A 22,435-nucleotide genomic window follows, 5' to 3' on the forward strand; every position below is an offset into this window, starting at 1 on the left:
TAGTGAAAAACAAATACACGCTAGGCACATGACAGACATAAAATAATGTATTACACCATAACTAGGTCTATACCTATCTATTAGCTAGTTATCTATTACCTGGCTAGCTATCTAGCTGGCTATCTAGCTAGATATCTATTAGCTATCAGCTAGCTAGCTAACTTCCGATTCAAATGAGTTATTGGCGTGAACGCTGGCGCGTGTGGCTGCTGCTACTCACCCCCAGAAAAACTTATCCTGTAACTGTAAAGTGACCTTGAGAGCTTTGAAAGGCGCTTAGAAATCAAATGTATTATTATTATTATTATTATTATTATTATTATTATTATTATTATTATTCCAAAGTTCCAAAGTAAAGAAGGAATTTGTGACCTAGTTTTAGGTTCACGTAAATCCTCTGTCTCATTACCTCGGCATCAACAACTCATGTGCCAACCAACTTTTTGTCATTGCATATCAGTGGACCAAGTGACAGCTGTCTCCAAACTGTCCACATCCCCAACTCGGCGGCCCTATTGTAGAGGGCTTTTTGTTTAGTGTCATGGATAGAGACGTGGGGCCGGGATTAGCTCATTAGGACGGACATCTTTGATGCGCGGTTATCTTTCCCATTTCCCCAGCAACTCGATCATATGTTGGGCTCTTGAGACGCACGCAAGCAAAAACACCCCCACTTGACGCGCACACACACACATATAGCCTCCGCGCACGGGCCTGAAAAGCTCCAGAGATCAGGGCCTGACTGAGATATGAAGCATAGATGTGCAGCAACAGCTAAACGTCGTGTCAGGTTTCTGGGGGCTCGTGCTAAATTTAACCCGGTGATCCTGCAGCAGGCAGAGGGGTTTAAATGCCAGCCTACAGTTGCTCCACACCAGTTGTTCCCCACACGTCTTCCACTCATCACAAACACAATCCAAGGACGAAGGCAAAGCGCGCACGCACGCGTACGCTCCCGACGAACCAGGCGCAGGAACACCACGTCCACTAGCGAGAGCGGTTCGAAGGAAGCCAGCGATCCAAAACGTTGTCCAATATGGAGCTTTTCGAGACCAACCCTTACTTCTTCCCCGATCAACGCTTTTACGAAGGAGGGGACAACTACTTCCCCACTCGTCTTCCCGGGGCGTACGACCAAGCCGGCTTCCAGGACAAGAACTCCGTCATGGGCTTGTGTGGGACTCTCTCCGGGGGCGTCGGAGTGATTCCGCCCGAGGACAAACCCTCACCGTCCGGCCTGTCGCCCCATTCCGAGCCCCACTGCCCGGGACAGTGCCTGCCATGGGCTTGCAAGTTGTGCAAACGTAAAACGGTGACTATGGATCGCAGGAGAGCCGCCACGCTGAGGGAAAAGAGACGCCTGAAGAAGGTCAACGAGGCTTTTGACGCCCTGAAGAGGAGCACCCTGATGAACCCTAACCAGAGGCTGCCCAAGGTGGAGATCTTGAGGAGCGCCATTCAGTACATTGAAAGGCTTCAGGCCCTGGTGTCCTCCTTCAACCAACAGGACACAGAGATGGGGCACTACCGGGCCGGACAGAACCAGCCTCGAGTGAGTAGCGTGAAAAGGGAATGTGAAGATCCAATCGGAGTCATAAAGTGAAGGATGAAGATGCTGTTCAATCGTGACGTAATGCGAGATTTTATAACAAGATCGACGCATGTTGAGAGGATGTTAGCAAAACATTTGAGAGTTGACGTTAGCTCCGAAATAAAGTTGACAAATGTTAAACTCATCATCAGCATTTGCCTTCGTGTGGGGTCTAGTGTCTGTGTGTGTGTGTGCAGCTCCAGTGTTTCTGTATTGGTGCGCGATGTCATAACACTTTGACTGACAGCGACTTCTGCTTGTGCTCGTCTCCATGGCAACAGGTGTCGTCGTCCAGTGAGCCCAGTTCGGGCAGCACCTGCTGCAGTAGCCCCGAGTGGAGTAGTACCCCGGAGCAGTGCACGCAAAGTTACAGCGGTGAGGGTGAGTTCATTTCATGCAAACACACACACACACACACACACACACACACACACACACACACACACACACACACACACACACACACACACACACACACACACACACACACACACACACACACATGATTTCAGAACAGGTCTTTCTCATATAGTGGACCTCCAGAACATAAATAAATGCTTAATCATATCATGCTTGACTCTACGCAGAGCTTCTGAGTGCCGCCGATTCTCCAGAACAGGCCACCATTCAGACCCTGAGCTCCATTGTGGAGGGCATAGCCGCAGCAAACGGAGCGGTGACCTTTCCTGTGGACATTCCTAAATAAGAACTTCCACTGAGAAGACCCAAAGGAAGAAGAACACTGTGCCTCAGATACAAAGCGACGAGATGATTGAAAAAAAAGTGGTTATTTTCATATTTAAATCACAATCTACCTAGATGGTAATTAATATTTCAAAGTGTTTGCTCGACAAAATGAATTCCACCTTTGGCTTTATTTCCTTGATTCGCTGCCTTAAGCCACAGGCCAAAGAATCAGTCGGAAGCTTGGAGTTGAAATGACTTTGCATGAACAAGGCCTGGTTTTTCTCCTGACTTAATTTAAGCTTTCCTTTTTTCGAAACCTTTCATTCTTGTTTTGTGTGTGTTTGTATGCATACGAAGAACCAGGAGTTTATTTGTGGGGCCAACATGTACCATGGCAGTTTTGACCAAGATTGCTTAATGTTAAAACTGGTTACAAATGCTAGTAATGTAAATACGTTCCCTTTTTTTACAGAGTGGTTTTGCCAGTTTATTTTGTATTGTTTTTTTAACTTATTTTTGATTTTTATAACTAAGATTGTTGTGTATTTGTAGATGTTTGGAAATGTAATATTTCCTGACCAGTCCTTGCAATAAAGACCATTTTGAATACAAAAACTGCAGTATTTATTGATGCATTAGGACCCCAAAGGCCCGGCAGTCTGTTTTTGCTCTGAATTAGAACAAAATAGAGAGAGAATCTTTATAAGAAATGGGAAATTTTGTTTCAGGGTCCAACTGCTACAATCGTAAAACTTGAACTGCCTCTTGAATTATAGACGAGCAGTCCGTCGGTAATTTGGTAATGGCTCGCATAGAAAGACCAAATCACTTTGCATTATTTCCGTTTTAAAGTTTCGTTATATTTTAATTTGAAAACCAATACCGGATTCTATCACATCCTTCTACAGTATGTAAATCTCGTGATCGGTTACCGCTAAAATGATGCACAGCAGCTAGCCAAATGAGTGAAAGAAAAACGAACTTCTGAGAAAAGTTTCTTAGAGAAAGATAAAAGGCCCAGCCAGGTTGGTGATACAAGTGGACCTCAGGACTTTCAAGAAAAACAAGGATACATTTAACAGACATAATCTGGAGCCCGTTTTAAAGGAGATTCCCACGAACCAAGCCCACTTTGCGTCATGCTGCGATGGTGAGTCGTATTTTACGTGTTGCAGTTTCGTGATTCGTGTTTATTATTATGTTTAGAAAATATCACAGTATTTATGCAACATGTCTTAAAGACAGTTCCCTGAAAATATTGTCTGACATTAAACTGGTTCATGAGGCAAAAAAAAAAAAAACGTTTGGTAGCTCATTTATGCTTGCATGGTAATAAATTAAATCACTCTGCAAAGTAGTCCATTACACATTATCTGGAACCATAAAAAAATACTGTAATGAATCACATACCCCCTATATAAGAAAGTAGATTTAAAAAAAAATACCACGTGTGTACTTGGGTCTTGCCTCAACACTTTTCTGGCTCTGTTTAAATTCTTAGATTTTTATATCAATGTCAACTTTTCCATGTAGCCATTTTGTACTGGGCAGCCAGAGCAGAGGTGTGTTTCACAGTCAATTCAGTTATTGGTTAAATGGTCAAGAGTCACTGATGATGTTGAGGTACACTCACTTTACTTGTGAGCGGTGATTGTGGGTTCGGTTCCCACTTGTTGATGGTGTGGAGGTGGGTGTCAATGCTTTTTTTTAATCTCTCTTGGTGCCCTGTGACTGACTGCCGACCAGTTCAGGTTATAGTTTGCATTCCCCACAAAGTCAGTTGGGTCATCATTGCAATTTTCTTTGTCTTGGTTGTTCCTGAAATGTTGTGGTGTCATAAGAACCCAAATCAGAAGCGTACAAAAGCAGCATACTGATGTCTCAGTTAATGGGTGATGAGAACTCAAACTTTAAATATTGAGCAACGTTACAAAACATATTTGTCAGTATAATTGTGATTGAATTCCGGCGGAGATGCAGTGGGTTCATGTTTGGAAGGTTTCAGTGCAAAAGAAACACAACACTCAAGTCTTTAAAAAAGAGCTTTACTCATGTCTATATATTGTCATACTTTATAGATACAATACCTTTTTCTTCCAAATAGTCAAATAATAAAATCTTGATATGTCAGCATTGTTTCACACCTGGAATAAAGACACAGTACTCATAGCTGCCACATAGCACGTTACATTTTTTAGTTAGACACCTCGGAAAACCCTTAAAAAAAAGAAAAGAAAGAAATATTGTACACCCATCCAGCACTTCACTTGGTTCATATGTTGTGTTTTCATTGAATGAGGGCAGCTGAAAGTAGTGACTCTTCACTGGCACATCTCCATGGCAACGAAACAGGAAGTGATTGGACGGGAGTCGTCAATCATTTGTGGAGCACTTTGACATCATCACGTGATATCACGGAAATGATGCAGAGCAGCAGCAGCAGCAGCAGAAAGGAGCTACAGTTTTTACAGCCAACAGCCACATAGCACGGATAAGATGATCAAATCGTTACCCCTTACGTAGACGCACGCGTACTACACACACTCATACACACTTTGTTCATACACCAGAATTTTCTCTACTTTCAGCTACGCAGTTCTGCACAGGGAAAGGGGGGGCACGGTGTCAAAAGAGGAGGAGAGTCAGGGAAGTCTGAAATTGGACCCATGAACCTGTGAGGAGAACTTGTCCAGACTCTTTGTAGTAAGCTCCTCCCACTGACAATTCACACACTTACATCATACGTCAAAAGACACGTAAGGTCCGGCACTAAGACAAAGAAAAAGTGAAAGAACAGTCACTATAGAATACAGGGCGATAGGTTTCATACAGCCATTATATCACTTCTCCATATATAATTCCAATATATAGATTTGTATACTTTATAAAAAACGTAGTCATCCATTTTTTTATATACAGTACAGATACGATCATTGAGTAATACCTTGCATAACCGATAAAAGGGTAATGTGTAGTGGTGAGTCGGCCACGTTGAGACTTGGAGAGGGGGAGGACGACGACCAACGGCTGAGATTTGGGGAGCACAAAAACCACGATGACAAGGCTACTGGTAGCACTGGGTTGAACTGGGCGAGACCAGAGGCGAGTGTCCTTTACAGCAGCGAGAGCGGCTCCGGGGCCGCCGTGAAAAGTTCAAAGATCAGATCTGCCCTCGGTATTGCACGTTTCCGAAGAAGAGGTGATCGGTGCGAGGTGAGGCTGTCTATCAGAAGAGAGAAGCCTTGACCCCAATGGCACCCTGGTAGCGCTCTCTTCAAATTTGGCATTTCACTCTCAAAAGGCCGCAAGCATGTGTCCATACAGGTAATGACAATGCACTGGGAGACAGAAGATTGGCAAAGGATGTTAGACTCGGTCTATCAATGCATTAGGAAATGCATTCGGATATATTTTGCTCTACTGCAACCTCTTGAAATATCATCAAATGTTTAACCTTTGCATGACTGACTTGAATGAGAATGAAGAAAAAAAAAATGGCTCTTCTGAATTGTTCATAGGTCATTACCTAATAAATGTTAATATCTACAGCACTTATTTTTATTGATTACGTCTTCAAAACAGAGAACATATACACCCAAACATAGTTTCAAACAGAAAAAAATGTACGTGTGCTGTAATTTAATTGGTTTAATCATGCATATGCTCATGCTCTCAATTAAATTCATCTACCCATCAAGTTGTCATTTTAGTATGAACTCGTTCACTGCCAGACATGCAAAAATGTGTCTACTCCAGTGCCAGGGTTTTTGTCATTTTCACTCAAATTCCAGGACCCACAAAATATTGAGTTTTAAGATTACATGAACATTCAATGCAGCGTTAGAAACCTTAGACCAGGGGTGTCAAAGTCATTTTTTGCAGCGGGCCACATTGTAGTTATGGTTTCCTCTCGAATGCCGTTATGAATTTGGGGAACCCATTCGAATGTTTAAATCCCTTCAAATATTACATATTACACACAGCAAATGAATGAATAACTCGTTTTCAAATCTGAAGTCAAGAATAATGACTTTTATTGTGGTTGACATCCAAAAATATGAAATTTTGGCTCAGATTTTAGCAATCATCACGGAATTTAACAAGTTTGATTTGCTTTCGCGGGCCGAAAAAAATGATGTGGCGGGCCGGATTTGGCCCGCGGGCCTTGACTTTGACACCTGTGCCTTAGACTTTCTTCTTTCATTAGAAAAAATAGAGTTAATTCCTAAATTATATGAGTCTGGAGTTATGTGAGCTTGAAATGAGGGCAGCTGTCCAAAATACAATGCAATACATACATAATGGTTCATATAGCGCTTTAACAACAGCTGAAGCTGTAACAAAGCGCTAACATGGAAAAAAGGAAAATGCTGCCCCCTCGTGGAAAAGAAAACCATTACCAGAGGTCTGACCAGTACTGTATCGGCAGTCCCCATAACAAAAAACAAAACCTGAACAAATTCGGGAATGGCGCTTCACGTCATATTTTCAATTCACAAATAAATTCGGGAATGGTAGTGAATGAGTTAAATTGTTTATTTGTTCTACTATTTATGGTTTGTGGTTATTCACTTAATAATATATAACATTATATTGACCTATCCCCCCAAAATAGAAAAATAGAAAAAAAAAGAATAGGTTTTGCAATTTATACTGCTTTATTTTATTTTGTCAGCTTACCTGTTAGCATCAGAGCCCCAGTTAGTAAGCAAAGTGAGTTAGCATGAGTAGGTCCGCACTGTCGAGGGGTCAAGCCTCGGGGACGCCGGGGGCGGAGCTTGGCACAAAGGGGTTATCAAGAGAAAACACAGCATGCAGTTAGCAGAGACAACATGCGCAACCGCGTCCAAAAGTTTGGTTCAAGTGATCAGTCCGCACCTTCCGGCTGGAGCTGCTTCTTGGGCATGAGGTTCATAGAAGGCGGCATGGACATAGAAGGCATGCGGAAGCCAGCGGGTAGCGTTTCCATGGAGCCCGCCATCATCCCCAGTCCCGCCCCTCCCTCTCGGGCCCGAAACCTCTTCCGCCACGACGGTGAGCGGCGAAAAGACTTGTCGTCTCCGCTCTGCGGGGTAAGGAGTAGATGAGGCGAGACAATAGTAAGCAACATTTGATTTGAATCAGCAACATGGTATGCCGTGTGACCTCCTCGAGTCGTCGGTCGGTCCCCAAGGCTAACACGTTGTTGAACTCCCTGTCCAGCACCTGGCGGGCCTGAATAAACGACACAACGGATATTCTCAACTGTAACAACCAAGACAAAAAAAAACAGCCTGCATTTTGTTCATCCTACTTCCCAAATAAAATGCATGTTAAGTGCAGCGACGATCAAAATGACAGTGTTTCCAGCGATTGGCTAGCGAACAATCTGGGGCGTGTCTAGGCCGGGAAAAATGGTCGACCGAGGTGATCGCAAAAATTATTGTTTGAAGCAAACGACAAAAAAAAAAATAACGAGAAAGCCATTTGAACTCATTCACTGCCATTCCCAAATGTATTCGGAAATTGAAAATATGACAAATAGCGCCATTCCAGAATTAGTTCGGCTTTTGGTTTTTCTTTTTCTTACTTGGGTGCCCATAAAGTGCTGGCCCGACCTCTGACAATGTTTTTTCACTTCCACAAGGGGCAGCATTTCCCTTTTGTCCCATGTTAGCGCTTTGTTACAACTTCAGCTGTTGTTAACGGGCTATATAAACCAATATGTATATATTGCATTGTATTTTGGACAGCCACCCAAATTTCAAGCTCATATAACTCCAGACCCATATGATTTAGGAATTAACGCTTTTTTTTTCTGTTGAAAGAAGAGAGTCTAAGGTTTCTAACTCTGCATTGAATGTTTAAGTAGTCCTAAAAGTCAACATTCTGTGGGTCCTGGAATTCGAGTGACACAATGACAAAAACCCTGGCACTGGAGTGGACACATTTTTACACATCGTCTGGCAGTGAATGAGTTAATTATGATAATGATTCAAATAATTTTTGGAAGTGGTACCTGTACGTTCAACCTAAATTTCATCGAAACGGGCCCAAGAAATTATGTGGCCTTCTATATTTGCAACTCAAAGTAGTAAAATGCGATATAAGACACAGTGTTAGCGCAACCAAGATGTGTCTGCATTCTAGTGGTGATCGGTGGTATTACAACTTAAAACGACAGTTGACCACACAGGTATTATGCCGACTGCAATTGTCTCTGTGCTTACCGTATTTTCCGGTGTATAAGGTGCACCGGATTAGAAGGCGCACCTTCAATGATTGAATAAAAGTTTTCCAAATATAATATGTAAATATATAAAAGCTTTCCAAATATAAGGAACGCCACATCATAAGGCGCTACAGGAGAAGCTCCAGTTACGCACTACATCTTCTACAGGGGGAAATGGAGTCGTGGTTGCTGAAACCTGTTTTGGCTCAATATTACTTCACATATACGGCACACCTGTGTATAAGCCGCAGGGTCATCTTTTGAAGAAAATCAAGGATTTCGAGTGCGCCTTATACACCAGAAAATACTGTATGGTTTTTTTTTTCGGTCAATTATAGCCACTAAAATTATCCCGAATTACAGCGGATCCAAAAATAACTTACAGTAAAGTCTCGTTATATCGATATCCAAGGGAGCCCAAAAATATCGATATAACCGGGACTATCGATATATCCGACCCTGTTCGCATGTAATTTTCTCCGTGCGTGCATAGAAATAGTATCGATATAACCGGGACTATCGATATATCCGATATCGATATAACGAGACTTTACTGTATTTTCGACGGCGCTCATGTGAGTCATTTGTTCTCCGGCGTGTGATTGGGGAATCGTTTAAGGTGAATTCGCCGGGGATCAGAGAGCAACTGGAGCAGAAGGAAACTCTGGCAGAATGAAGCCGACAGAAGGAGAGAAAAAAAAAAGGGTTTCGAACATACTGCTGCCTCGTTTAGCTCAACAAAGAAGCGGAAAAATACGGGATTCAACTCATTATCACTATGAGTCATCAGTCAACATCAACCAATGACAAGTTTCCTTCTCCGTGTACTCATTTATGAAGTACGTTTTTCTCGGTCAGCACCTGCGTGTTCTGCATTGGAATCTGCAAGATGAGGGCCAGGCTGCTATAGTCGAAGGTCTCATCCAAGGAGAGGAGGGCCCCGTGAACGCCGCTCTCCAACAGGTTGCCGCTGTACTCCCTCAAACCGATGGACTGGACCCAGTGGATCACTTGCTCATTGGTCCACACCAACACATCTTAAGTGGACAAGAGTGAATCCATCATACTTATTTATCGGAACAAGGACCACACGGTGTTTTGTATTTTTTTTCTCGCAAATACGCCGGGCGCCACGATAAAGAGGGAGAGAGCTTAGAAGGAGACAGGGAGAGAAAGCAAGCGAGATAAAGAGATAATATCCGTGTCCGCGCAGTGTCAAGTGCCTGGCACGCTCCCTTTGTTGGTTTGCCCGGCCAGCTGTCGATAAACTTTCCACGCTGGAACAGGCGCTGCGCATGTGCGTGTTTAAACAGGCTAGTGGGTCTGATCTGAGCAACAGCTGAATCAAGTTCATGTCCACAGATTCGGGTCAAAAGGGTGAGAGGGCAGGCTACGTGACCGTGCGTGTTTTCCATCGCTTGGACACAAGAGCCTTTTAACCCAACGGTCTATTTTGGGTACGTACACATTTTATCCCAAGTCTCGCATTGTTCTATTTGGATTAAAATTACGAGCGGTTACATACATTGATACTGTGATCCAATATATATGTGTGTTTATTCCAAAATAATCGTCCGTGCTAATCAGTGGCGAGCCGTGGATTTCAACGCTGGGTTCAGTAGTGCTACGTCTGAATCAATACAGACTGCAAAAAGTGTGGTGGGATTTACGACAAGTCCACTCGAGGGTACCAATAGCCAGGAAATAACTAACCGACTTTTCTTAATAATGTCCATTTTTTTTTCTTGGAAAAAAATGGCTTTAACAGTAAACCTGTAACCAAATCCATTTCTTCTCCTCCTTCAGCCATTGTGGGTTGAGAAAACTGCTACTAAATCAACACAATATATTTGCTTATGCAGCTCGCTAATGATACAGTATGCTAGCTCTGGCCAGTATGCTCTTATCACTAGTGGCTCGTGATGAGAGCAGTTTTTGCTAACTATGATTGGCCTGTGACTAGCTAATCATCTTTTACAAAAACCCTAACGTTGAACAGCGCCTGCAAGAAGGCGTTCTTACCCCTTTTGGGTATCCAACTCGAAATCTGATTGGTGAGAGCAACAGGTTGATTGACACATTTGAGGGGAGAGGACCCGCAGAACTGATTGTGAAGGCGTCCAGGTAAATATCTGACCCTAGTAACAAATAATGGCTGAAATGTGATTGGTTAAATGCTTCAATATGAAAACACACATCTGGAAGCAGCACAACAGTGTAAAAGCAATGAAAAGAAGCTGAAAAACAATTTGTTGGAATTATTTAATAAGAATTCACAGAAAAAATATAATTAACATCAGTCTGTGATTTTGATATTTTTAGGCCAGCAGAGAAGGCTTTGCGGGCCTTGACGGTCCGCCACTGGTGGTAATTGTTTTATCATATTTTTGTAGTGTTAGCATTGATTGGCATATTTGTGCAAGTAGCTCCATTTTCCCCCTCGTTACATTTGAAGGAGAAGACTTAACGGTCATCTGTAGGAATATAATATCTGTTCTGGCACCACAACTGCACGCGTGTGCGCGTGTGGAGATTTTTGGCCTTCTTGGGCATGACGACGTGACAGATGAAAAGTGCAGCTGTCGACAGGCTTTGGCCACTCTATGCCACGAGGCGGTTGTATTCGACGTTGCCAATTGGGTACAAACGTGAACGTGCTTGTTTTTATGGTTGTCGTCGATGCAAAGTATTACCTTTCATGTCGTGTTGGCTGTCTTCTCTCCTGCGTTCCAAATCTTTCCTGTCGTAATTGAGTCTCTTCAAGCACATGATTCCATACTGCAGACTCGCCCTTGTGAATACATAAGCAGAGGGAAAAAAATAACATTTTTCATAACAAAAGGATTTGGGTTGGGGTGTAATCACAAATTGTCATCTCCTATGTCACATTTTGACATAATTTATACTTTTTTTTTTACCCGTCCTTAACCTTTACGAATTCATGTCCACTTGATGTTGGCCACCTCTGCTAAAATCGCCTCCATCCCCAACTGAACAGATTGCACAATTCTACCCTTGTATTGAAATCAGTCGTAAATATATTTATTACCGTATTTTCTGGTGTATAAGGCGCACCCAAAAGCCTTGATTTTCTTCCAAAGATGACCCTGCGCCTTATACGCAATATGCACCTTATATGTGAAGTAATATTGAGCTACAACAGGTCTCGCCACTACTGTCAGTAGCCACCGACTACTATTTCCCCCTGTAGTAGAAGTAGTGCGTACCCCCAGCCTTTACTGTAGTGCCTTATAATGTGGTGTGCCTTATATATGGAACATTTTTATCTATTTATATATTATATTTGGACAACCTTTTTCATTCATTGAAGGTTTGCCTTATAGTCTGATGCGCCTTATATATGGAAAAAGTTTGAAAATACATCATTCATTGAGGGTGCGCCTTATACTCCGGTGCGCCTTATACACCATAAAATATGGTATTTGTTTCACTTTCTTGTGCTTTCTGGAAAAAAAAGATGAAAATGTAACTTTGGCAATTATTTGAAGTCTCCAAAGTTGAGTCAAGTTATTACTTGGGTTAAACCAATCATTAATCAGGTCAAAACATCTTTCACAGGCAAATAATACAGTATATTCTCAAATGAGGCACTCGCAATCTATAATGGTATCACTTTTAGCCAAATCTTAAATTTAAATCGAGTCCTGTCTGTTAATAAAGCAACACATCCATGTCACAGACCTGTGGAAGCTGTCCACCATCTTGAGGTGGCTCCTCAGGTCTTTTTTGGTGAGGTGGTCCAGCATGCGTGCGTCCACCAGACACTCCATGAAATAAGAGCGATACTGAGGCAGGCCGAGGCTTGGCAACCACTCGTTCCCTATCCACTCGTGATTCATGTCCCCGTACGCCAGCGTCTGTAAAGAGAGGAGCGTTATTGATTTTTCTCCAATCCAACAATTCAATCTGTAAAAGTGTGATTGATAAATCACAACCTGTGCAGCTCAAAATGTACAGATCTAGGTGAGATCACAATGTGTGCTCTTTCTTTGTTTTATTATTGAGAGTCTCAAATATTTTAATACGCTGGCAGAGGTGATGCAAGCGTAGCAGATGCCATAAATCATAGTTGTAATCCATTTAGCGATGGCAGATTCAAGGTCCAGATAATGTGGTTCACCCAATAGCCTGACTGGGGAACATAAAATCAACAAAACTATCAATAATGTTACTGTTAATAACTAAAACAATGAGTGTTTTTTTTTACCCCATTGGACCTATTAAATTGTTTAAAATTCTGTCTTAATTCAATGAAATCAAAGTATTCAATGATGATAAATAAATGTCATTTTTTTGCTGCGGGCCACATTGTAGTTACGGTTTCCTCTCGGGGCCCGTTATGAATTTGGGGAAGCCATTAGAATGTTTAATCCCCTCCACATATTCCATATAGAGCGCACACAAAATTAATGAATAACTAGTTTTCAAATTTGAAGTAAAAATAATTACTGTCATTGTGGTTACCAAGCAGCATAGTGTTTGATTTGCTTTTGTGGGCCGAATAAAATAATGTGGTGGGCTACATTTCGCCCCCGGGCCTTGGCTTAGACTCCAATGTGATAAACAAACCATTATCTTGGCAGTGAATATTAGTTCGTGTTTTCCTGAAACAGCTTCATGAAACTGGGATGTATTTTGTTTGACATTAGAAATGCGGCTGTATTTCGAATGAAGTAACAAACTGCACCAGCAACGATCACTGACTGAATGAGCTAAGGGTGCCAAATTGCTTTCATGTGGGAGGGGGAAGTTGAGAGGGTGTGCGGATTTATGTGATACTGTGTGATTGGACACAATTTGTCAGCGCAGCAACCTCACCTGCGCCCAGCTGCCCTCCTCATTCGCCTTAGTGGCAGCATGGCAGAAATGATAAACAAGTGAAAGAACACACTGATTAAACAAGCACATTTTCTACAATCAATTTTTTTCTTCTTTCCACTCGGAACTACCTTCAAAAACACATCTACGTGATTTGCCACAAACACAGACCCCGGCGCACATATCACATGAAGTACGGGTGACACGCCACAACCACACGCACACGCACACGCAAATACAAGTACCAACACAAGCACAGAAAGGCGTTAGTGTCTATAGCGTGTGTTTTTCGTAGACATATTGTATGCGTATCGTTGCAGAGGCAGGGAGTGGGGGGGGGGGGGGTGGCGTGGAGGGTAAATGTGTTGGTAGTAGGGTTAGAGGCAGGGTGAGCACCCAGATGGTACTGACCGCTTTTGTGGATGAAGCCAGGTTCTCCATCTCTTCATGAGTCACCCACACATTTCCGGAGGACTGCTCAGAGGACGTATACACACGCGTGCACACACACACACACACACACACACACACACACACACACACACACACACACACACACACACACACACACACACACACACACACACCCAGAGTGTATTTTCACACATGATGACCCCCACCCCATCCACATGCACACGGATACAAACACACAACCACACACACAAACATTTATTGTGTCGAGTGATGCCAAGGGAGGGAGTGTATTTCAGGCTCGAGTTGTGCGACTACGTGTGTGTTGTATGGAAAGCCATGTGAGTGTTAATTTTCCATATACCGGTTAAAGTCCATGTACAGGGACCAGTATAGTCGTTCTTAAGCATGCCACCTAAAACAACGTTTCTGTGTTCTAAGTACCAGCACAACGTTTAAATACAGTAGCACAGCGGGTCTAAGTGTTTGTGAAAAACAATACACCATTGTAAAAAGGACAGCTCCGGGGCTATTGTGCTTTTTTGTGCCTTTAATGGGCACATTTTCACAGCCCTGCTTTGTTCAGCGGAAAGGCCGGTGCTGTTGGACAGTCTGCCTTGCTTGAGGAGCCTACGATGAGAAGAAAGGAGCACCTGCGCAGAGTGCTGATGTGTATGTGGAACTGTCGCGGCTTGGAATTGAAGCGGATTTACGTGGGGCAGGAAGGAGATGTGAGACAATCTTTTTTTGTCAATGGATGCTACAGCTTTGTGTTTGCCTTCAACATTCAGCTTGAAGCAAACATGCACATTCACAGCTCCTGTATTAGTTTTCCTACTTCCTCCTTTCCTTTCCTCTTTCATAACTTTGCTGCTGTGAAATGTAAATATCTCCACTGTTAGACTAATAAAGGCTAATCCAATCCAATCCACGTCACTGTAAAATTTTGCACATTAACAGGACAGAAAGCATCCTTGTACATGGACCTTAAGCTGATATCGAGTATTCTGAATATATCCATACATAGCTTTCCATGTTAGCAGAAAAAAATGTCCAATTTTATATAAACCCAAAAAAGTAAACTAAAGGAGGTGGTGGTCAAATAGAGATTGTCTGTGTACATAATCTAAAAAATAAAATAAAATACAAGTTTAGCGTGGATTGGTATGCACATTTTCTGTCCTTAACTAAGAGTATGCCCAGTTGGCATTGGGTCTGTATTTACCGTTCTTGAGGTCAAAGGTGCAGAAGGGCTAGTAAGGGAAACCATCTCCTGAATAGCCAATCGCAGTTTGAGTCGATGCAGTGGATTACTGATGCCGATCTCCCTCTGGATCTCTGTGTCAGACAAGGCTGACATGATGGCGCCGCTCTTCACATTAGCGCGGCATGCTGCCACGTACCAAGCCGGCATGCCCACCCATAGCTGGAGAAGGGATGGACAGGTCAAATTATTATGTAGTAAGGCTGCGTCATGGCCCAAAAAAAAAATGATGTGTAGAACCAATGTCTTCTTAGTACACAAGAAGTCAAATCAGAACCTCCAGCCAGGAGACAACAGTTGGGCCGTCCCAATGCGCAAATGGTAAGCCTCTCTTCCTGGCGTCTTCCAGGAGTTCATGTCTAAAAATAGAATTAAAGACAACACAGGATCAGCAAACAACAAATACAAGGAGGAAAAAAAAACAATGTCAGGAGATTGATTTACTTTTTCTTCATCCGGCGATCTCTCTCAGCTTGGGTGCCGAGTTTGCCCAGAGTCATCGTGTCTCCAATGGTCATGTCAAAGTCTGAAATACATTTCTAATCTTTACAATTTGCATCAGAATCAGAATCAGAATCATCTTTATTGACCAAGTATGTACAAGACACAAGAACAAGCAACTCGCTCAGTACAAGGCTCCCAAATACAAAATGGTCATCGGCACAGCAACAATCAAAAAAGCAAAATTACACTAACCATTATGACTTGACATTGTGAAATTGGCTATTCGTCATAAATGTGATGCTTGATATTGTTGCACTAATGATGGCTGAAAGATGGCACATTTCGGAGGCAAATGAAACCTAGTGTGTTATCCTTGCGCTGCAAATAATGCACCTCTGGTGTGTGTGTGTGTTGGATGAATGGATGGACGTTTTAAACTTTTATGTACTGTATTTGTAATTGCTTTTTGTCTGAATTTACAAAGCAGCATGACAAGACCACTGTCTTTTTGAAAAGTTCTCACTTGAGCTTGTCTGGTGTCAGTTTTGATGAGGTTGTAAAAAAATCCACCTGGATGTGGGAGTTTGTCAGTTCCAAAGTTTTAGCTGCTAACATGTTTTGCGGAAGACATGCTGTATTTACACTCTTTCATTTTTCCCCTAAATGGAACATACATTAAAAAGGGGAAAGTATTGGAACGAACATTATTTATGCGTTTTAGGCCACAATTTGAATGGTTCGGCCCACTTGAGCTCAAATCGGGGTGATTAGTCCAACAATTGGCCAATGGTCTGTCACCAATAGTCCTCAGATTCAACCTTCACCTGTTATCGCTGGTAGCGGTTGTACATCCCTGGCAAAATCCCTAGTCGGCTCCATTCGACCTCCTTTCTCCTTCTTCCCAAATAACCGGCCAATGGATGACTTAATGCCTTTCTTCTGCTTTCTGAAATACATTCAAACGACACGTGGGACATTCAACATTTAGCTTGTAGCAGACGTGCACATTTCACCATAAACTTCCTGATCCACTGGTGAAAAAGACAGTTTGATCCTCTCCTCTTGCATCTAGAACTGCTTCATACAACACAGAGGGTGCAGAAAGAGCTTAAGATTGAATGACTGTCTGTGTCTTTTGATTGTGTGTCACATTATTTATTTAGTTTTTTGTTGTTGTTTTGACTTCAAGATGGCGACGCGAGAGTGGCTGCCTTTCCAGCAGGTCCTGTATTTTGTTTTTCTTCTTCCTTTCTTTTCCTCTTACTTTCATCACTTTGCTGCTATGAAATGTCAGTCTCGCAGTCTCCACTGCGAGACTAATAAAGGCGAATCCAATCCAATAATTAGCGGAGTCTTAGTTTTTCCGTGTAAGAAGTGTTAGGATTCAAAGTCCTCTGAGAGAAGGAACTCAACAAACATGAAGTATTAGCCAACACTCATCCCTTGCTGTTGTGTGAGCGTGTACGTACCCTCGTCCGTCTTCCAGACTGCCCGTGAACTGGGCGAAATTGGTTTCCAGACGTAAACTGCGCGGTGAGGAAGGCGGTGACGTCTCACACTTGATCGTCGCTTTGTCCACCTCCACTGGTGACTGAAAAAGTAACAAATCTCATTGACGGGAAAGTAGAAATGGAGGAATTGGATGAAAAGGAGATTTAGGGGCATGTTGGGGGGAGCAAGAAAGAAAAGCACAAGTTCAATATTTCTTGGGGACTTACTGCAACTTTCCTCCGATGTTTCCTCAAGTCGCTTGGCTACCAAATAAAGAAAACACATGGCTAGAAAAAAATGGCTCCATCTCTTCTGACCCTTGTGCTGTCTTTATGATTCTTACCAGAGTCATGATGCCGAGGTGGTGGCTGGTGTTACGTGCGTGGTGTTTAGGCGTCGAGTGACCGCTGGTAGGTGGCGAGGAAGATGACGCCAAAGATTGGGCCGTGGCCGACGTGGGTAGCGCGCGTGGTCGAAGCGTCACGTTGAGTCCATCCATGCTGCCGCTGTTCATGCGGGACTCAATCTCATCAGAGCGTAGATCAGCCGACTCTCTCTCCACCTGGATCATCCTGTCCATACCAAACAACGAATATTAGCATTGCGCTCAAACATGGTCATGTTCCTGATTGCCACTTCTTCTACGTCTTGATTCATTTTTAATTAGCTCCATATTTCAATAAGAAATGCGATGCATGTAACAACAAAGACGTCAGGACACCTTATCTCTTCATTGATGGCATCAAGCTGTTCCTGCAGCATCAAAGCAAGAGTTTGAGCGTCCGATTGACCACTTGGGGAGAGCATGGCTGAGCTAACGTCATCGTCTAGGTCGGACTCGGCCTCAATGTCGCTGCCGAGAAGGTGGCTGACGCTCCCTCGCAGCAATGGGTAGTCCTGTTCGAACACACCGCAAACCTAGACAGAACAGACACACATGTGGTCACATATCAAAGAAATAAATTCGACTATATGGACGGATGATGTAATAAATAAAAAGAAATTAGCTGGTACACATCGGGGTTGTTATGAATATGAACGTGAGACTTACATCAGAGAGCATGTCCATGTCAGCAGGTGAGGGACAGATAAAGAGAGGTTAGTAGAGAATGAAGTTGAAGCATGAGGATCACGGGATGAAGCTCCTCATCAGCTGCACACAGTAACTTACGAGCACAGGAAAATGTATTTCAGAAGACTGCCGTGTTCACTCAATTTCGTCCACCGCACTCAGGTGGCCTTTAAGTGTGGATATAGATAATTTGGCAAAATACAAAGGTTATTTGCACCTTGTTTGGATCATCTCGAAGCGCTGAGAGTCTTCCCTTTTGCGCCCGCCTGATCACGGTTGTGCTGTAGTGGCCATCTTGGCCCTCCACAACAGAGAAACGAAGGTCACTTGCACTGCCCAAATGAGACCTGGGGTGACACGGGGGGAGGAATTGTATTGGCTGATTGTGCAGGTAATGTATAATTTACGGTGTAAATATGTGCGTACCGAGTGTGACTTGAACTTCCGTCTCCAAATGCCCCACTGCGACGTTTCAAGTGGTCAATCTCGTTCCTCAGTTTCTCAATCTCGCCAATCAGACGTTCCTTTGAGACATGAAAATGTGTACATTCAGAGGAAGTCAAAACCTTTACATGTCTTTTTGACAATAACATGTTATTTATCGTTTTTTGGGCCATTGTATGTTTTCTGAAGCTGAGCTGTGATTGGCTTGTGCCCTGAAAGATCACGTTTAGTTGAAAGGAGCTGGCAAAATGGCATGGATTATATTATTGTCAAGAACATTTTGGGGTTGGACTTCCCCTTTAAATAATAACATCAAAACAACACCACACAAATAATAGTCACATAAAAAAGACAATAAAAGCATTTTTAAATTAATGTTACGATGGCGTTTAGCCAGCTAACAAGGTCAAATCACAAAAGTGCTAACTTTCTGTAACTGGTTAAAAATAATACAGACAATTTTATGTAATGCCATTGAAACAACATAACATAAACAACAGTCACATAAAAATAAGACAATAAAATATTTTTTAAATTAATCTTACTACAGCGTTTAGCCAGGTAGCAAGATGAAATCACAAAAGTGCTAGCTTTCTGTCACTCGTTAACAGTAATACATACAACAGACATGCTGGTTTATCTTTATCTAGGAAAATAAAACCCAGTTTTCTCTTGAGGTACAGTCAGTCCTAAGAGATAATCCAAGCAAAGTAACCATTGAAAACTACGATGACCTGTCAATTTGTTTGACTAGCATGTTAGCATTATTAAGTGACATTCCAGATCAGTTGCTAAATGACGAGTTATTTAAATATGTCAGTTTCGCGTCGATTTCAAGCGCACTGACCCGTGTATGATGGAATTCTTCAAGCTGTTTCTGACAGTTCTCGAGATCCTGAATAAGAGAGTTCTGGAAGCAAAGACGATGAAGTTATGTCAAAACGTACACCAACCGTACCACGGGCATATTCATTTGAGGCCGTAATGAAGTATTTTGTCCTCGCCTTATCCTCCAGGGCAGCCATACGTTCCTTCAAATGGAGCTGCAGCCGCTCATTGGACTCGGTGAGCAGACGGTCCACGGTGTCGGATAAACGCTTGTTGTGTTCTTCATTCATCTTTTCCCTTTGACGAGCCTGGCGAGCCCAGACAATATACCAGACCTCATTTTCATTTAATTGTTGGCACCGCATGATCGAAATCTTTCTGCATGGATTAAAACGTGACGCGTGTGCTTCGTCAAAGACGACCAGATGCCGGATAAACTGTGGGTCGACTCTGTAAATTATGCATCTCGGATATTGACAGCCATTTTGTGGCATTGAAAAGCTACGCCTACTAGAGTAAATCAAATCAGACACCCAGACACACATTCTGAGAGTGCGCCATCAACTAAATATAGACAAACAATGGCCGTGTGAGGGGAAAAAAAAAAATTAGCCCAGTGGGAATTATTCCAAATCTAAAGATAGCACCAAAATAACTGATATTTTAATATAGGGAGAGCGGGAGAACGTGTCGTCGGCACGATATTTGGATTTGGTTCAAATTCATGCAACAACGAACCAGGAAAATGATGTATGTGTATGAGTGTATGCATGAGGGAGCACAGAAGCGAAACGTCCAACTAATACGCTGCATCAGTAGACACATACACACACACCCACACATACACACATAGAGACTGAGAGGTCAGAGAGACCCTTCAGGGCACGCGCACACATTCTTTTACACAAACACACATACAAACCCTTCCAAGTTCCTGGTTCTTCTCCTCCAGTTGTGATTCCAGCTGTCTGAGTCGCTCCTCCACGTTGCCATGACGCTCCTCAGCCTAAAAGCGGAGGCACTTATTGGTGCGTCTGCACACAGTGAGCTAGTCCTCGCTGAGTGAACTCTTAGATTCACACATAAGCTATAAGCAGGGACAAATAAAGACCCTACACTGTAGTGTCCCAAATTTACAAGTCACCTTTGACCTGTAAATTGTAATTTGTTTGACGTTTCCAACATGCTGACTCTTCTTATTCCTTCACTTATCAAGTTTCAATGACCAAGCATTGATGCTTTCAGGGTGTGTGTGTGTTTGTGTGCGTTCGGGTGCGTTTGTGCAACCTTGGACAGTGCTGCTACTCGCTGTGCCAGCTCAGCCTCCACTTCTGGCAGCGTCTCAGCCTTCCTCATGGTTTGAGCCAACCTCTGTTCAGCCATTTCCAGCATCTCCTGCAGCTGGCGCACCTTCTCTTCGCTCTAACTCACAAAGACACACACACATATAGTATTGGAATTAAGTGTGACAGCAGTATGCAGGAGACAGTCGTGTAGCCAAACGAAAGCACGCTCATGTGGATGCCGCTGCTTGAATTCCCTATAGGGACCTGAACTCAAATTCACCCTGCACTTCACATGAACCTTCTCCCCTCGATGAAAAACACCCCATTTTGTTTCATAAACATACAATCGACCCAAAAGTGTACATTTCCATACCCTGTGCTAATATTCCTGAGGCACAACTGTCATGAATATTTCATATAAATATATATGAATATTTCAGCTCCTTTTTGAGTGGCAATTTTGGTCATGTTGTACCCACTTTTAGCTTGATTTGCTAAATATTGTACTTTAACAGTATCAAAATTCAAAATTAAAGCGCAGTTCGGCATTGTGTGCACTTCACCTGTCTGTGCAGGGAGTCTTTGGTGGCCAGTTCGTTCTCTAGCTTGTCATTGAGGTCGTGGATATGTGTGGTTTCTCGCTGGGCGGCGAGGTAACGTTTTTCCAATGTTGTTATTCTTTCCTCCATGTCTTCCCTCTGCAAATGTAATCATATTCAAACACAATGACAAAATTAGCTTTTACTGACTGTGATATGTCTGGTGATAAAAGCCATTAATACGAGTCGGTTTAGCAATATGATCATTTCTAATGTACAGTGTTTCAAATATCCATATTTTATGAATTCCAAATAGGTCCCATCTATTAAATGTCAGTTTTTTTAACACTAAGATCAGTGTCGTTTCATCCTAGTTCGTGACTGAATACTCACGGTTTACCTAAATAATGAATCTAATATCCTGTTCTCAAGATTAATGAGACCTTCAAGGTCAAAATATCAAGGTTCAGCGCTCATTATTAATAACTTTAGTGTGATTGTTTGCCATGAGCTTCGAGGGAATCGTAAATAAATCATGTTTTGTTGAACTTTTATCCTATTTAGCTGTAGTTTGCACCATGCCTCATTTCTACCACGAAAACATCACACCCTTCACCTCTCTTTGGTCCCTCTGCTGTTTGATTGACAGCTCCTCGCTGCGACTCAGCTCCCGCCGAGCACTCGCCAACTCTGCCTCCAGCTCGGCCACACGACCGTTAAGAGAGGCAGAGTGCTCGCGCGTCTGAGATAGCTCCTTCGTTGTTCTGTCCAGCAGCTCTTGAAGCTCAGACACACGGTTGCCGTCATCATGAACATCGATGGAGCCGTTGGGAAGTCTCTGCAAGGTAGATGTGCACAGTTCATGGACATGCGAGCGCAGTAGACCACCAAAAATTATCTCTGATCTGAGAGGTGTGAATTTTAACATTGTTAATGAAAAAAAAAGATGGCTGATAAAGATGGATGACCTAGATAAGACATTGGTCAATTTATGCAAACGTGGACGTTTGATGCTTCGCGGCCATGTTGTTGTTTTGATATTTCTTCTCTCCTCACAGCTCATAGTGAAATGGATTAATTGAGCAGACCTTAAGGGATGTATATTTAGACAGGCAACCCAGTAGGCAGCCCAAATTATTTGGACTCTGTTGCCTAATAATGAACAGAGAATCAGACAGGAAAAAAAATCACAAAATAAAACACAAGATGTATTAGAAGTACAGTAAAGTCTCGTTATATCGATATTCTCGGGAGTCGGAAAAAATATCGATATAACCGGACTATCGATATATCCGATCCTGCGGCATGTAAATTTTCTCCTTGCGTTC

General features: G+C 42.7%; 2 protein-coding genes and 1 long non-coding RNA gene across 9 annotated transcripts in view; 2 read left to right on the forward strand and 1 right to left on the reverse strand.

Annotated features, from left to right (window-relative positions):
* The first annotated feature begins 314 nt into the window (after positions 1–314).
* myog (myogenin) lies at positions 315–2,885 on the forward strand. The gene is made up of 3 exons (XM_089011275.1): positions 315–1,552; positions 1,873–1,972; positions 2,179–2,885. Exons 1-3 carry the CDS (start codon positions 1,037–1,039, stop codon positions 2,295–2,297), a joined length of 735 nt encoding a protein of 244 aa, XP_088867401.1. The 5' UTR covers positions 315–1,036; the 3' UTR covers positions 2,298–2,885.
* Positions 2,886–3,204: 319 nt separating this feature from the next.
* Positions 3,205–22,435, forward strand: part of LOC148890059 (uncharacterized) — a 53,343-nt gene continuing 34,112 nt past the window's right edge. Inside the window, exons 1-3 of one of the 2 annotated variants that reach the window (XR_016116753.1) lie at positions 3,205–3,428; positions 9,852–9,946; positions 21,757–21,952. This is a non-coding gene — a long non-coding RNA (uncharacterized LOC148890059). The remainder of the gene's footprint in view (positions 3,429–9,851; positions 9,947–21,756; positions 21,953–22,435) is intronic. The other variant, XR_016116752.1, reaches the window with a different exon arrangement.
* The window catches only part of ppfia4 (PTPRF interacting protein alpha 4), a 56,295-nt gene continuing 38,187 nt past the window's right edge, over positions 4,328–22,435 (reverse strand). For 4 of the 6 annotated variants that reach the window (XM_089011267.1, XM_089011268.1, XM_089011266.1 and 1 more), the window contains 25 exons: positions 21,724–21,945; positions 21,132–21,266; positions 20,570–20,704; positions 20,205–20,288; positions 19,459–19,590; positions 19,302–19,364; positions 18,437–18,534; positions 18,228–18,357; positions 17,660–17,856; positions 17,282–17,510; positions 17,166–17,201; positions 16,917–17,038; positions 16,272–16,393; positions 15,448–15,529; positions 15,281–15,362; positions 14,965–15,165; positions 13,740–13,802; positions 13,329–13,355; positions 12,192–12,367; positions 11,183–11,280; positions 9,351–9,526; positions 7,424–7,492; positions 7,157–7,343; positions 6,959–7,055; positions 4,328–5,616 (listed from right to left, as the gene is read on the reverse strand). In XM_089011267.1, coding sequence (XP_088867393.1) covers positions 6,997–7,055; positions 7,157–7,343; positions 7,424–7,492; positions 9,351–9,526; positions 11,183–11,280; positions 12,192–12,367; positions 13,329–13,355; positions 13,740–13,802; positions 14,965–15,165; positions 15,281–15,362; positions 15,448–15,529; positions 16,272–16,393; positions 16,917–17,038; positions 17,166–17,201; positions 17,282–17,510; positions 17,660–17,856; positions 18,228–18,357; positions 18,437–18,534; positions 19,302–19,364; positions 19,459–19,590; positions 20,205–20,288; positions 20,570–20,704; positions 21,132–21,266; positions 21,724–21,945 — 2,925 coding nt within the window. In that variant the 3' untranslated portion in view covers positions 4,328–5,616; positions 6,959–6,996. The remainder of the gene's footprint in view (positions 5,617–6,958; positions 7,056–7,156; positions 7,344–7,423; positions 7,493–9,350; positions 9,527–11,182; positions 11,281–12,191; positions 12,368–13,328; positions 13,356–13,739; positions 13,803–14,964; positions 15,166–15,280; positions 15,363–15,447; positions 15,530–16,271; positions 16,394–16,916; positions 17,039–17,165; positions 17,202–17,281; positions 17,511–17,659; positions 17,857–18,227; positions 18,358–18,436; positions 18,535–19,301; positions 19,365–19,458; positions 19,591–20,204; positions 20,289–20,569; positions 20,705–21,131; positions 21,267–21,723; positions 21,946–22,435) is intronic. The other 2 variants (XM_089011269.1, XM_089011270.1) reach the window with 2 other exon arrangements.

Source organism: Hippocampus bargibanti, linkage group LG12 (assembly GCF_051943395.1).
Source record: "Hippocampus bargibanti isolate YZ-2025 linkage group LG12, ASM5194339v1, whole genome shotgun sequence".
NCBI classification, from domain to species: Eukaryota; Metazoa; Chordata; class Actinopteri; order Syngnathiformes; family Syngnathidae; genus Hippocampus; species Hippocampus bargibanti.

Coding starts and splice junctions, on each gene's coding strand:
- myog (XM_089011275.1), top strand. CDS start 1,037: ATGGAGCTTTTCGAGACCAACCCTTACTTCTTCCCCGATCAACGCTTT. Junction 1,553..1,872: donor CCGGACAGAACCAGCCTCGA/GTGAGTAGCGTG, acceptor CCATGGCAACAG/GTGTCGTCGTCCAGTGAGCC. Junction 1,973..2,178: donor GCAAAGTTACAGCGGTGAGG/GTGAGTTCATTT, acceptor GACTCTACGCAG/AGCTTCTGAGTGCCGCCGAT.